This window comes from Piliocolobus tephrosceles, chromosome 4 (assembly GCF_002776525.5).
Source record: "Piliocolobus tephrosceles isolate RC106 chromosome 4, ASM277652v3, whole genome shotgun sequence".
NCBI lineage: Eukaryota > Metazoa > Chordata > Mammalia > Primates > Cercopithecidae > Piliocolobus > Piliocolobus tephrosceles.
Window position 1 is genome coordinate 173,318,427 of NC_045437.1, and position 12,850 is coordinate 173,331,276.

General features: G+C 40.3%; 1 protein-coding gene across 2 annotated transcripts in view; it reads left to right on the plus strand.

Moving 5' to 3' along the window:
- Positions 1-12,850, plus strand: part of SEMA6A (semaphorin 6A) — a 131,069-nt gene that overhangs the window by 70,707 nt on the left and 47,512 nt on the right. For both annotated transcript variants that reach the window (XM_023197455.2, XM_023197450.2), the window contains exons 3-6: positions 2,293-2,410; positions 7,260-7,320; positions 8,331-8,393; positions 9,118-9,219. In XM_023197455.2, coding sequence (XP_023053223.2) covers positions 2,293-2,410; positions 7,260-7,320; positions 8,331-8,393; positions 9,118-9,219 — 344 coding nt within the window. The remainder of the gene's footprint in view (positions 1-2,292; positions 2,411-7,259; positions 7,321-8,330; positions 8,394-9,117; positions 9,220-12,850) is intronic.

Consider the following 12,850-nt stretch of genomic DNA (forward strand, 5'->3'; position numbering starts at 1 on the left):
AAAAAAAAAAAAAAAAAAAAAAAAAAATCACCTCTGTGGGAGAATATCACTGTGATCTGGGTATTGGCAGTGTTATATTACTCACCTGTACATACACTTCATATATAGGGATTGTTGCAAAATATGAACCAAAAACAATGACCATTTTGGAGTACTTCAGAGAAAATTTTTTTTTTTGGACTTAGAAGTTACATGGTTAATAGACTTGGGTAAAGAGTAATTTTGAATTTATAGAGGACCCATTTTAACTGTTTATAACTTTCCTTTGGCCTCTGCTTCATCGTCAGGAGTAGATACTGACATGATTAAGAATTCAGTTGTCTCCTCAAAAGAGGAGAGTCCTGCCTATGTGTTGCATGGAACATTCAATTTACCACTTTTTTTCATGCCCTTCAAAAGACTTAAGTATTTTATAACCATAAAAATGTAAGAGAGCATTTTTTTCTAAATATCTCTTTTCATAGTAATCACCCCAAAACAAACACTGAGTGAGCCATAGAAAGGTGTCTAACATTAATAAGGAATACTAAGGAGATCCAAATATGCCCAGTGTTCAGCTGTTCTTTCTGGGTTGGAAGAAAATGAGGTAGCAAAACTGACACACAAAACAATTAGAGAGTCCAAAGTCAAACGGCATTATTAAGAACAAATGTGTAGTTCAAGATCATCACTCCTGAAATGGCAGAGTCCACCTAACTCAAGGTTCTAAACTTAATAAACATTTATTTATTTCCATTTGAGGTACCATTTCTGTCTCGGATGCCTAAGTATGGAAGGGACTCCAGGGCCAGGTGCGGTGGCTCATGCCTGTAATCCCAGCACTTTGGGAGGCCGAGGTGGGCAGATCATGAGGTCAGGAGATGGAGACCATCCTGGCTAACGTGGTGAAACCCTGTCTCTACTAAAATACGAAAAAAAAAAAAAAAAAAAAATTAGCTGGGCATGGTGGTGTGTGCCTGTAGTCCCAGCTACTCAGGAGGCCGAGGCAGCAGAATCGCTTGAACCCGGGAGGTGGAGATTGTAGTGAGCCGAGAACACACCACTGCACTCCAGCCTGGTGACAGAGTGAGACTCCATCTCAAAAAAAAAAAAAAAAAAAAAAAAAAAGGGACTCCAGCCTAAATGGATTGCTATCAACCACCCCTCTGTGGTCACTCAAATCCATGATCTTGGAGACATGTGAATTGTTGTAGCAATCTCCTTGATGAATGGGTACATGAAATTTCAAAGCAGTGGAAGGGAAAGCACAAGATTGTCTTATACCAAGCTCTCTTGTGAATAAAATACAGTAAGACTCCTGATAAGATACCCATTGTGAGTAATGGTCAGATACTACAAGGGTGTGAAGTGAGGGTCTGAGCATAAATCTGTGAATGGTTCTAGTCATTATTTACACCCCCACCCCTCTCCAGAAAACAAGTGCCTTTTAAATGTGGCTCATCTTTCTTTCCTCCTCAGTTTCTCTGGAGGCTCACCAGTGCTCTCAAGATTGTAAGTGTAAAGGCAGAGATGTTGAGATGTAGGCTATATTTTTAAAGGTCAGATCTGAATCCAAATTGCCCACTCTCAGCCAAAGAGAACTATAGGAAAAGAGAAATATGCTCATTGACTCACCAAGTCAGGGAAAATTTCACATCACCTGACTGGCTACACTCAGTTTGACCCTGCCCTGTCAAAGCCCACACTTCTGTGAAATCGTTAGCCAACTGCTTCACTCAAGAGTGAACTTCCCACAGTTCCTAGAATGCCAACCAACCTCGCAGGGCTGCCTTCAATAGTGGATTATTCCAACTGGACGCCTGTGGAGACTGTATTTTCCTTCTGGCTCCTGGACAAGGGCTCTCGCCTCCAGGCCACATTGCATTTGTGGTGATTGATGGGAAGGCTGCTTTGAAATAGTTTTGTCCCGAGACAAGATCTTTGGCAGACTGCCCCCTCAGGCTTAGCTCTACAGAAGATGAAAAGAAAACTGTGGAAGAAAAGAGCACCTTCATGCAAAGCGTTCACTAGCAAGTTGAGCCCTGAGAAAGAGAGACAAATCAAAAATTGTGACACTTAGAAATATAAATCCAGGCTTATTATCATCTAGAAATGAAACTAACTTGATGAACCTTAAAGAGCACTCTTCTATCATATTTCCTAAAATAACAGACTCATATGGAAATGGAAAATGGTGGCATGGTCTGACTTAAACACGGCTTTCTTTTGTGGCCTGTCCCCCTCCCCTCCCTACCCTGTCAATTCCTGGCTTGATTTGTTTCTCCTTTCTTGCCCCATCTCTTCTTTTCACAGATACAAAACAGTATCCGGTGTTTGTGGGCCACAAGCCAGGACGGAACACCACACAGAGGCACAGGCTGGACATCCAGATGATTCTGATCATGAACGGAACCCTCTACATTGCTGCTAGGTACGGGGCCCTTCCCCTTGTCTGCCTTCAGAGTGTCCAAAAGCCCAAGGTCCTAAATTTACCAGCTCTGCATTATTTTTGAGATCTTGAGGTTTCTAAATAGAGTGTTATTTAATTTAAAGGCTCCTGTAATTTGTCAAGCAATCATTATTTCAAAACTGTCTGTGTCTGTTTAACCCTATGTGGATTTAAATAGAAATAATAGCATATTTGGGCACTTACACCCAAATAATCCACTGTTTATCTTGAACATATATGCAAATATTTATTCAAGCACCCATTAGAATGCTCTGCTCCTCAATGCTTTGTTTGTTTGAGATGGAGTTTTCACTCTCATTGCCCAGGCTGGAGTGCAATGGCACAATCTCAGCTCACCGAAACCTCCCTCTCGTGAGTTCAAGCAATTCTTTTGCCTCAGCCTCCCAGGTAGCTGGAATAACAGGCATGCACCATCATGCCTGGCTAATTTGGTATTTTTAGTAGAGACAGGGTTTCACTATATTGGTCAGGCTGGTCTTGAACTCCTGACCTCAGGTGATTCACCCACCTTGGCCTCCTGAAGTGCTGGGATTACAGGCCTGAGCCACCTCATCTGGCCTAATACTTATTTGTTAAATTAAGTAGAATGTGTAAACATGTATTATATAGTGTAAATGTAGGTGTATGCATTAAACCTATTTGTATTTTTTACAGTTATCATATATATCATTCATAATATATATCATCACTTTGAAAGAACGGCAATGACAACCAAAGAAAGCATAATATATATTTCAGAAGGTTTTTATTTGGTTTTAGTAAAAAAAAAATATTCATCCATTGGGGAAATGTTATTTAGACAGACAGACTGACGTCTTAAGGCTGAATGGCATGGTAAGAATACGGCTCAAACAGGGATCACATAAATTTAGGCTTTTGTTATAATTCTGCCCTTAATTTAGCCAGACCACAACTTCTGTGGCCATAAGTATCCTCTGCCAAATGAGATGTTGTATTTGATTACCTTAATGAAGTCCCTAAGGAGTCCAACAATATATGATCCTCCATTTTGGGAGTGTGTAGCTATGCAAAATAATTCCAAGTGAACAGCGATATGGAGCTCTGTCTTGTAGTGTTCCCTGTGGTCTTTCTTGGCTCTACACTGTTTAATCATTTCACACTGGGGAGAAGAAATGGAGATTATGCTTTTTTTGAAACAGCATTTCACTCCCATTGTCCAGGCTGGAGTGCAGTGGCGCGATCTCAGCTCACTGCAACTTCCTCCTCCTCACCAGTGTTAAAGCAATTCTCCTGCCTCGGCCTCCTGAGTAGCTGGGACTACAGGCACCCGCCACCACACCCAGCTAATTTTTGTATCTATTTTTAGTAGAAATGGGGTTCTACCATGTTGACCAGGCTAGTCTCGAACTCCTGACCTTCAAGTGGTCCACCCACCTCGACCTCTCAAAGTGCTGGAATTGCAGGTGTGAGCCACCATGCCCGGCCTAGAAATGGAGATTGTTTCTATCTGGCATAAGGAAAGAACAAGTAAATAACAGTGGTTGATTCTTCTAAAGCATTTAGATGTTCTGAGGTGACAAGCTGTGTGCAACATAAAGTTAAAAACAAAACAAAACAAAACAAAAAAAATGGCTAGACTAAAACGTCCTGAAACTGCCCCCAACTTGGCTACAGGAAGCAATGTCCAAATACTTTTCTAAAGTTTTGCTTTACAAATACTTATACAGTATATACAACTAGTATGCTGTGCACATACAATTAACAAACATAGCTGTAGATTATTTATGAATGTCAATTCATCTAATCCTGGAAACAACCCTATAAGAAGGAGCTGTTATTATTCCCATGTCTTATAGGAGGAATCCAAGGGACAGATAGGTGAAATGATGGGGCCAAAATGACAGAAGCAGGATTTGAACCAGGATGGTCTTGCTCTAGAGTCCATGCTGTCATTCCCTGTACTTTGCTGCATACTGAGGAATAGAGCTGGTACTGTTTGTCCTGAGAATACCCTTGTAATAGCTGTTGCCCAAAGAACAGGGTCATTATGAGTAGTCATTATAAAGCCTTTCCCTAAGATGCTCAGTAGTCACCTCTCTGATAGAATACCAGCTCCTTCTTAAATGTCATTTTTATTTTCCTAAACATAATAGGGTTGGAAAATGACATTAGTACTCAAGGGCTGATCAAAACAAATGATAAAACATTGAATCTGTGAGAAATAGGTTGACTTAAGAATCTCTTCTGAATTGTTCACTTTCCAATTGAGTCTCCGGGGGAAAAAATGGTATAACAGACTGCCCTTGTACTCAGTGATTTAGCAGCGCGTGGACCACAGGTTCCAGGGCTACACGAGTGTTAGGAGCAAGGTCCTATGCAGACTTAAAAGTGACCATTATTCTAGCTCATTAAAACCAAGACAGTTTTATTCTAACTCCTCACCCCAAGGAAGGTAAGGGAAAGAAGAAATAGAAGGATAAAAAGAAGAAACACACGAATATTTTTGAAACTATCAAATAAACTCATCTTTGATTAGAGGTCAAGTTTATATCACTGTAGCACTGACATGTTGGTTTTCGCACCATACGCAGCCACTTCCTCTCAACACACACCCTTAGAAAAATTCTTGAAGGGGTTCCATGCCCACCATATTTAGGGCCTCTTCTCTCCTTTTAATTTTACACTTTAGTTTTACACTTCCAACTTTAATTCACTTTAATTTTACACTTCCCAACATTGCTCCGAGAGATCCAAGTTTCTAGGCAGCAAATAACATGATTTAAAGCTAAATCCCTCCCCCCACCCCCCGCCGCCCAGGTTCAAGCCATGGCAACACAATTCAGTGGTGCTTGCTGGAGGGGGAAGAGAAAGTCCTAGGATTAAGTCAGTTTATGTTCAAATAACTTAATTCAGGAAGAACAGTGTATGAGACCTGGGATGCACACTAAGATGGTTGGGAGCGACCCCTGACCCTGGTCTGTGGTTTACCATAAAGCACCATTTTTGTTTGCTAGGGCCATGTGAGCTTTTGGATATTGAAAAAGATTGTCATTGTCCAAAAGAAGATTTCATTCACAGAATTCTATGTTTAAAAGGCTTCCCAGTTCTTCTAGACAATTGGTGTCAGCAATCGCAAGCCAAGTCCCCTCCAGAACCCAGGGGACTGAGTGAGTGTTGGTGGCAAGAACCCCTTTCAATTCTGCTTTATTATTATCCACTTTGTAAATTCCTCTTCTTTTTTAATCTCTAAACTGCTAATTAACATAAACAGGCCATGCCAAAAGGGGGCAATCTGAGAGCTTTCTGAGGAGCTGCCAATGCATATTAATCAGTTGTTCATTTACTATTCGTATGTTCAGCTCCGACTTCAGTTTTGAGGGGAGGCAGGCAAGGAAAAGCCTCAAGTCATCTCAAACCTGATACCAAAGTAATAGGCAATTCCATTCCAATAATGAGTCTGACCACAGCACCACCAATAAAGTCAAACAAGTAATAAACAAATGCAATAAAACTGCCTTGAAATTAAAGGGCATGGCAATTCTGGCAGCCTACTGAAGTTTGAAGAAACTTCCCCATTCAGCAATTTACAGAAGAGGCCCCTACTCCTCCACCCCTTACCATGCCCTTCCCCCCTCTCACCCCATGCACACTCACAGTAGCAGGCAAGGGAATTTTCCAAGCCAACTGCCCTTCCTGCTCCTTTTATTTTCACGTGAGATGGCCTGTTATTTTTCTGTGTTGTGTTTTTCTAAAACAAGAAGCAAACAGATTTTCCAAGAACTGAAATATATATGTGTGTGTGTGTGTGTGTGTGTGTGTGTGTGTGTGTGTGTGTGTGTGAATCCTGCAAATAATTCCTTTCTTATCAGCTCCCCACTCTTTCTTTTAACTAACGAGGTGGCTTAAAAGTCTGCATAGAAGACTTGAGGTCCTGGTTTAAAGCTGTGGGTAATTTTCCAGCCCCAGGACTTCCTGCATTTTAGAAAAAGTCAATGTTATTTCAAGGGAAAATGAGCTGTTTTGCTTTCCCTCACTAGCCCCCATCTCCTCTGTTGAGTGTAGTTCTTTTCTTTCTTAGGAATTCCAGACAAAAACGCCCTTGTACTCAGCTCACACAGAAGGGGATGTTTAAATATAGCCCCACACCTGAGCTGCCGATTCTCTTTCTCCCCTTCCAAGGCTAGATTGGCAGCAAATTGTAAAGACAACCCAATTCTCAGCAAAACAGGAAGGTGAACAGAAGCAAGAAATGTAAACTTTAGCTTAAGTACATTTTAGACTTTAATTGACCATCATTATGAGGAAAAGAGTGGCTTCTGGAAATAATTTTACCTTTATCGTCATCCATCCTGTCGATCAAATAATCAAAGTGAAGATGGAAATATATTTTCAAAAGAAAGATGGAGATGGAGATCAGTTTTTTGTTAGCCCTCTTGATGAACAAATGTGGCATGTTGAATACCAAGTATTTGGTACGTGTATTTGAAGATAATGAAAGGGCGCACGAACCCATCTGTTTTCTAGATTTGGGGCCAGTTTAACTTTCAGAGCCCTCCCTTCTGAGCTACATATATGCAGATGTTATAGATCTAGTGTCAGAGAGGAGAGTTAATACAGGAAAGTTTTCATAAAAGGTGTCCCTTGGAGCACAACGCCATGATTTATCAGAAGGTGCTAAATGGGATCCGGAGACATCACTTGAAGGCTTTTCTTCTTGCATGTGGATATCATGTTTTTTTAAGAACATGGATATGGGCTTATCTGCCCTGATAAGACATAACTCATTAAGCAGAAAATGAACTGTTTTGACTCTGTGTTTGACCTTGTATTAATTTTTCTTTGCCTATAGGGACCATATTTATACTGTTGATATAGATACATCACACACGGAAGAAATTTATTGTAGCAAAGTAAGTTGTTTTAAAACCATATTTGTAAAATGAAGGACCTTTGGATAGTTCTTGAACAGAATATGTATTTTAAAGTGCATTAAGATGATGTAGCTAATCATAACTTAGAGATGCCAACATGCATTTTGTGAAATCCTAATTGGGGAATAGGTTAGGATTTAATCCATGTTCAGAAACAGTTATGTACTTCATATTTTATTCATCAAATATATGTGTACATATACATTTTGAAGTTTTAGGTAATTTTTACATTTCTTTTATAAGAATATTGCCTCATTTGTCCAAGAAAATATCAGTTTCCATAAGTAAAATTTTGTTCCACAAATGTGTTCTACAAAGGTTTCAATGTTAATTTCCATGTCTTGCAGTATTAAGTTTGATTTGACTGTTGTGGTTCAGGAACTTGATCGTTACCCATTTCAGACAGACATAAAGTATAAGCTAAGCTTTCCTCATAACTCCACATGGGGATATTTTACTTAATAAAACCTGTACCATAGGAGTAGAAGATCCCTTCAGTCCATTAATCTGTGTGAAGGAGTATAACCTGAATTAAATCTTTGTCCACCTAGAGTCAATGTCCTCTTTATGTTTAAGAAAATGACTTCCATATTTTAAGAAAAAAGCCTTCTTTATAAAAATTGATTTATCAACTGAAAGGAAAGGGCAAGGACACATATTTTATCAAAATGAGCATAATTTGGCAAATTAATTTGGATAGTTTATGTAAAATTTTCACACTGTTGTTTATTCTTTCCTTTCTCCTTCATCTTTATCTCAAACGGAAGAAGATCATTTTGTGGTTTAATGAATAGATAGGAGTTCAAAATTAAACGAACGTTTTCATCTGGAATCTTTTGTTGTTATGGTGAATTAATCATGGAGAAAGGGTGCAGAAAGCTTTCAATAAATATATGTTCAGGCTTTAGTCTCCCCAAGGGAACTCTTACTTCTAAAATCAAATGTAACAACCTCTGGGCTCTAATTGATTTCTTTCTTGATCCCTGCAGAAACTGACATGGAAATCTAGACAGGCCGATGTAGACACTTGCAGAATGAAGGGAAAACATAAGGTAGGCAATTTTCATTTCTCCTGCAGCTGCCACTTTGGGTTAAGTTTTTGACTGTTATATCCAGCCATAGACCGTGATGTAGAATGGATTGTTCTTTTTCCCTTTTCCCTCAGTAATTGCTTTTTTCATCAACTTATTGAAGGCTTTAATTTGCAAAAATAGTTTGCTTTTAATGTGATGAAACATTACAACAGCTGCTAGGCCTGCATCATGAACTACTTAGGCGCACACAGGATTATGGACACAAAGCCGGCTGCACAGAGTCTTCTGAGTGCACTCCGATGCCCACCTCTGCAGTCCAAGGCCCCCAGGGAGTCTGTGGAAGACCTCATAAAAGGCTGCCGCAGACATGCGGGGTTTTCTGCCTTTGGTTATATGACAACATAAAAACACACTTCAACCAGCAGCTTTGTACATCAGGGAACACTGGAGCATCTGGCATTAAAATTAATATGATGGGAGGTTGGCATTTCCAAGCTTGCCTTCCTTTTGTGACATAAAGTAAACACACTCTTTTCCATTCTATGCCTTGTTTTTATTTACTGTTGAAAGAGTAATCGTTGATATCGGCATCATCTTGTGGTTAACATCAGGAGGAACTTGAACTTTTAATGGGAGAAGTCCTCAGCCACCTCCATTTTAACCTTACGGACCATGGCATACGGTGAAGAATCAGTTTCTATGTTGAATGGACACGATACAAACAGTTTGAATTATTTTTCAGGATGAGTGCCACAACTTTATTAAAGTTCTTCTGAAGAAAAACGATGATGCATTGTTTGTCTGTGGAACTAATGCCTTCAACCCTTCCTGCAGAAACTATAAGGTAAATGCTATTTGCCGGTTAGAACCACACTGCCAGGAGGCATTTCATAATTTACTGTGATTGTACCTGCAGCAACCTAAGAGGGGTAATTCAACACCACCTGAGCTCCTCTCACTTGTTCAACTGAATGTATCGCTCCACATGAGTGATCCTGAGCAGGCCTCTAAGCTTCCTGTTTGTTATGGATTGATTGACACATTTTTAAAGAGCCTGCCTAGCAAAGTTAGTTTCTGTAAGACCCTTTTCTCTATTGTTCAGAAGACTGACATACTTACCATGTACACCATGTGGATTTCCTCTATTTTTTCTCCCTCCCACCCCACTATCTAACCTCTGAGCACAAAAGCACACTTATATGGTGAGTGATTTCTATTCTAAAAGGTATCTCAAAAGCATGCCATTTGAAACTATAGACTTTCCTACAAGAACACAGGAATTTAATTCCGTTGAGCACTCAGCTTTCTTGACCACAGCCTTACTTACCTTGGCTTTACGCAAGCAGGGGGACAAAAGCCCTCTTAAAGAGTTAGTAAATCTAGCTGTTTTGATGCAGCTATAATAGAGGTGCTGATGAAGGAGCAGGGACCTTGCCAGGCGTGGAAGCAGAGGTGGCAGCGATCTGAGGTCTTGGCTGCACCACTATTAGCTTTCCTTGTACATCTTTCTGCCAGCCTTTGTCGAAGGAAACATGTACTGTGTTTTCTACTGTGGCCCGTCGCTGAGGTTGTAAAGACAGACAGGAGGCCTCAACTCCTAGGGAGGCCAGGCAGGGAGAAGAAAACAATCTCATGGGGTTGCTGCCATGGTGACATCATGCAATGGATTATGGAAGCACAACACAAAAGTTCCCGCCATGCATGAGGTGAGGAGTCTGGGAAAGCTTCATAAAATGACCCCCTGTCTTCAAACTTTCCTATCTGTTGTTCTCACACCCGGAACACAAATACCACCGCCCTTAAGAAACACAGGCTCTACAAGGGCAGGGATCACATCTGTGATTCTCCAGAACCTAACATAGTGCCTCCCAAACAGGTGTTTAATTAATTTTTGTGAAGCATTAAATGAGGTAATGCCTAACCTTTGTCTTAAAGGGTAAGGAGAAGTTAGCCAAATGAAGGAAGAGAAGCATTCCAGTTAGCAGGGAACTGCATGAACAAAGGCATGGAGTAAGAAATGGCCTACTGAGCTTGAGAAACCTCATTTGGTTCTGAATTGTGTGACTGTGAAGTGACAATTGTTAACAGAAAAAAGCTCGAGATGTAGATGGCCCCAGGGATGAAGGGAAGAGAATAGATTCAGGAAATACTGAAGTGACAAAAACCCGTAGGATTTAATAATTGATAAGCAATTATTATCAATCTCTCTTTATCCTGGATAAAAAGAGAGAGGTGACTCAAGCATAACTGCTAGGCCATCTCTTGGTGAGTAGATGGATGGGGCTGCCACCAATTCAGACAGGAAACAAAGGAAGAGCTGTGAGATTGGGGTTGGGGGTTGGGGGAGTGTGAAGGTAAAGGTTCCCTTTTGCACATTATGAGAATGCCAAGCACTGTCAACAGCACTGCCTATGGGACATGAATAGAGCTATCTAGCAAGAAGATGGATCAGTAAGCTTTGGTTTAGAGAGAGATGTGGGGAGAAATATAGATTTAGGTTCCATCATCATAAAGTGAAACCCTAGGAGTGGGAAGAATGAGAAAAGCAATGATGGGCTGGAATCTACACCAGCAAGCTCACCAGAAAGACCCCTGTCTTTTCTTGGCATGTACAGTGAAGGGAGGGTCTGTTGGACCCTCATACTCATCTTCTATCTTACACTTGGAAATGGGCACCAACAGGGCCAGGATTAGGGTGGAGCAAGTGAGGCGTGTGGCTCAGGCACAAAATAGAAGGGAGCACCAAAAAATTCAGTAATTAAGATGTTAGATTTTTTAATGCAATATTTTTTAAAAATCAAATTTAGTACATAAAAGTCTGTTATCAACAAAAGATCAAGACAAGATCTTTATACTTCATAATTTTTATTAAAAAAGTATTTTATCAGTGTATAATAGAGGTAGCCAGTCTAGCCCAACATTTACTCTAGCTAGTGACAGCATGCAGATAAGGTTTCAACTTTGATTTACCACTTAATATTCCATCCCTGTTTGTCATTATTGAGGACTCATTAAGATTAATGCTTCTAACAAATCCCAAGGAATTCCCTAGGTGGAAAGCTATCTTTTATGACAAATTACAGGTTTTCTTGGCACAGTGATATACAGGCCATGAATCGTCTGGCTTATTCTTCCTGTACATGTTCCATTTCCCACGATTCTACACCTATAGTAATGCCATCACCTCTTGCTTGTTCTAGCCACACCTGCTGAGACATGCTCCAGGAGCCCAGGCCTCTCAGAAGCCGCAGATGAGATGTTGCTCATGCTTAGTTCCCAACAATATGCCTAGCAGTGTGAATGGTAGTAAGAACCCTTGGCATTGCTCAGAAAAGTGTATTTTTAGACTCAGGGCACAGCGTGACATTGCTGATGATATGGGACATAATGTATTTATTTGGCTGCAGGGAGAATGGCAGCTTCTCTCTTAAGTGCTTTTTATCAACAGATCAGGACAAAGGTTCAAAGTGAAAACAATGACCAGCCTTCCACTGAAAAACCCAAGTCTCATCATAGCACACAAGCATCAAGTTGATTAGAGTGACATGAAGCAAGAGAGTAACAAATGTTCAGTATCTGCCTCTCTACCATGCACTGATCTATATTAATTTTTATAACACAAGTAAGCTGAATGTGTTAGAAAGGTTATGGCCCCAAATTAGATTATCACGATTATCTGGGGGAGAGCTTTGAAGGCTACACACAATAAATCTAAAACTGCACTCCCTGCCTTTTTCCTCCTGTTCTCTAAACCTTTTGAAGTTCTGCAAAAATCAGGCTGGGTCTTTGTATAATTATCCGTACCCGATAGTGGTTTGACTTCCCAGGAGCTGCTGTGAAGTCTCGGATTTGATGACTGCTTCAAGGGTTAGTTTTTACTTCTTGGAAAGAGGAATTCACCATGGCTTTTGTCTCTGGACCTTTCCAACCTCACAAACCGGTACATTTGTACTTCACTACTTCTTGCCTTTGACCAGCTATAGCTAGAGCCACTTTTTTTTTAAGGGTTAGTTACATTATAAAGAAAACCATATACCCCTTGTCTATTGTTTCCTCATTGCTAGGATTAGAGCGTGCACAGCTTAGGATAAGGGCATATCCGTTGCATCACTGTGTGCCAAGGCATCATTTTGAATACATGCCAGACCCACAGACCACAAAGTCTGTCAGAGTTCAACAGAAAGCTCATGGTTGGTATAAAATATCTGAAAAAGACTTTCATTAAAAAATGTGCTGGGTGGAAGAGTACACTGCTTGAAAGAATGTCTGATTTGACCATCTTTCCTCTAAAAATATGTTTTTAACACAGCTATTTTATGTGATTCTCAACTACAGTTTTAAAAAAGTACATAGTGGCTTCAACAGGGTCCATCTCAAAGTGGTTACAGATTTAAAAAGGCCTATCACATCCTGGACATTATTTCTGAGGGTTTTAGGGCGAAAGAAAAGGTTGTTGTTTGTAATTATATCCGATT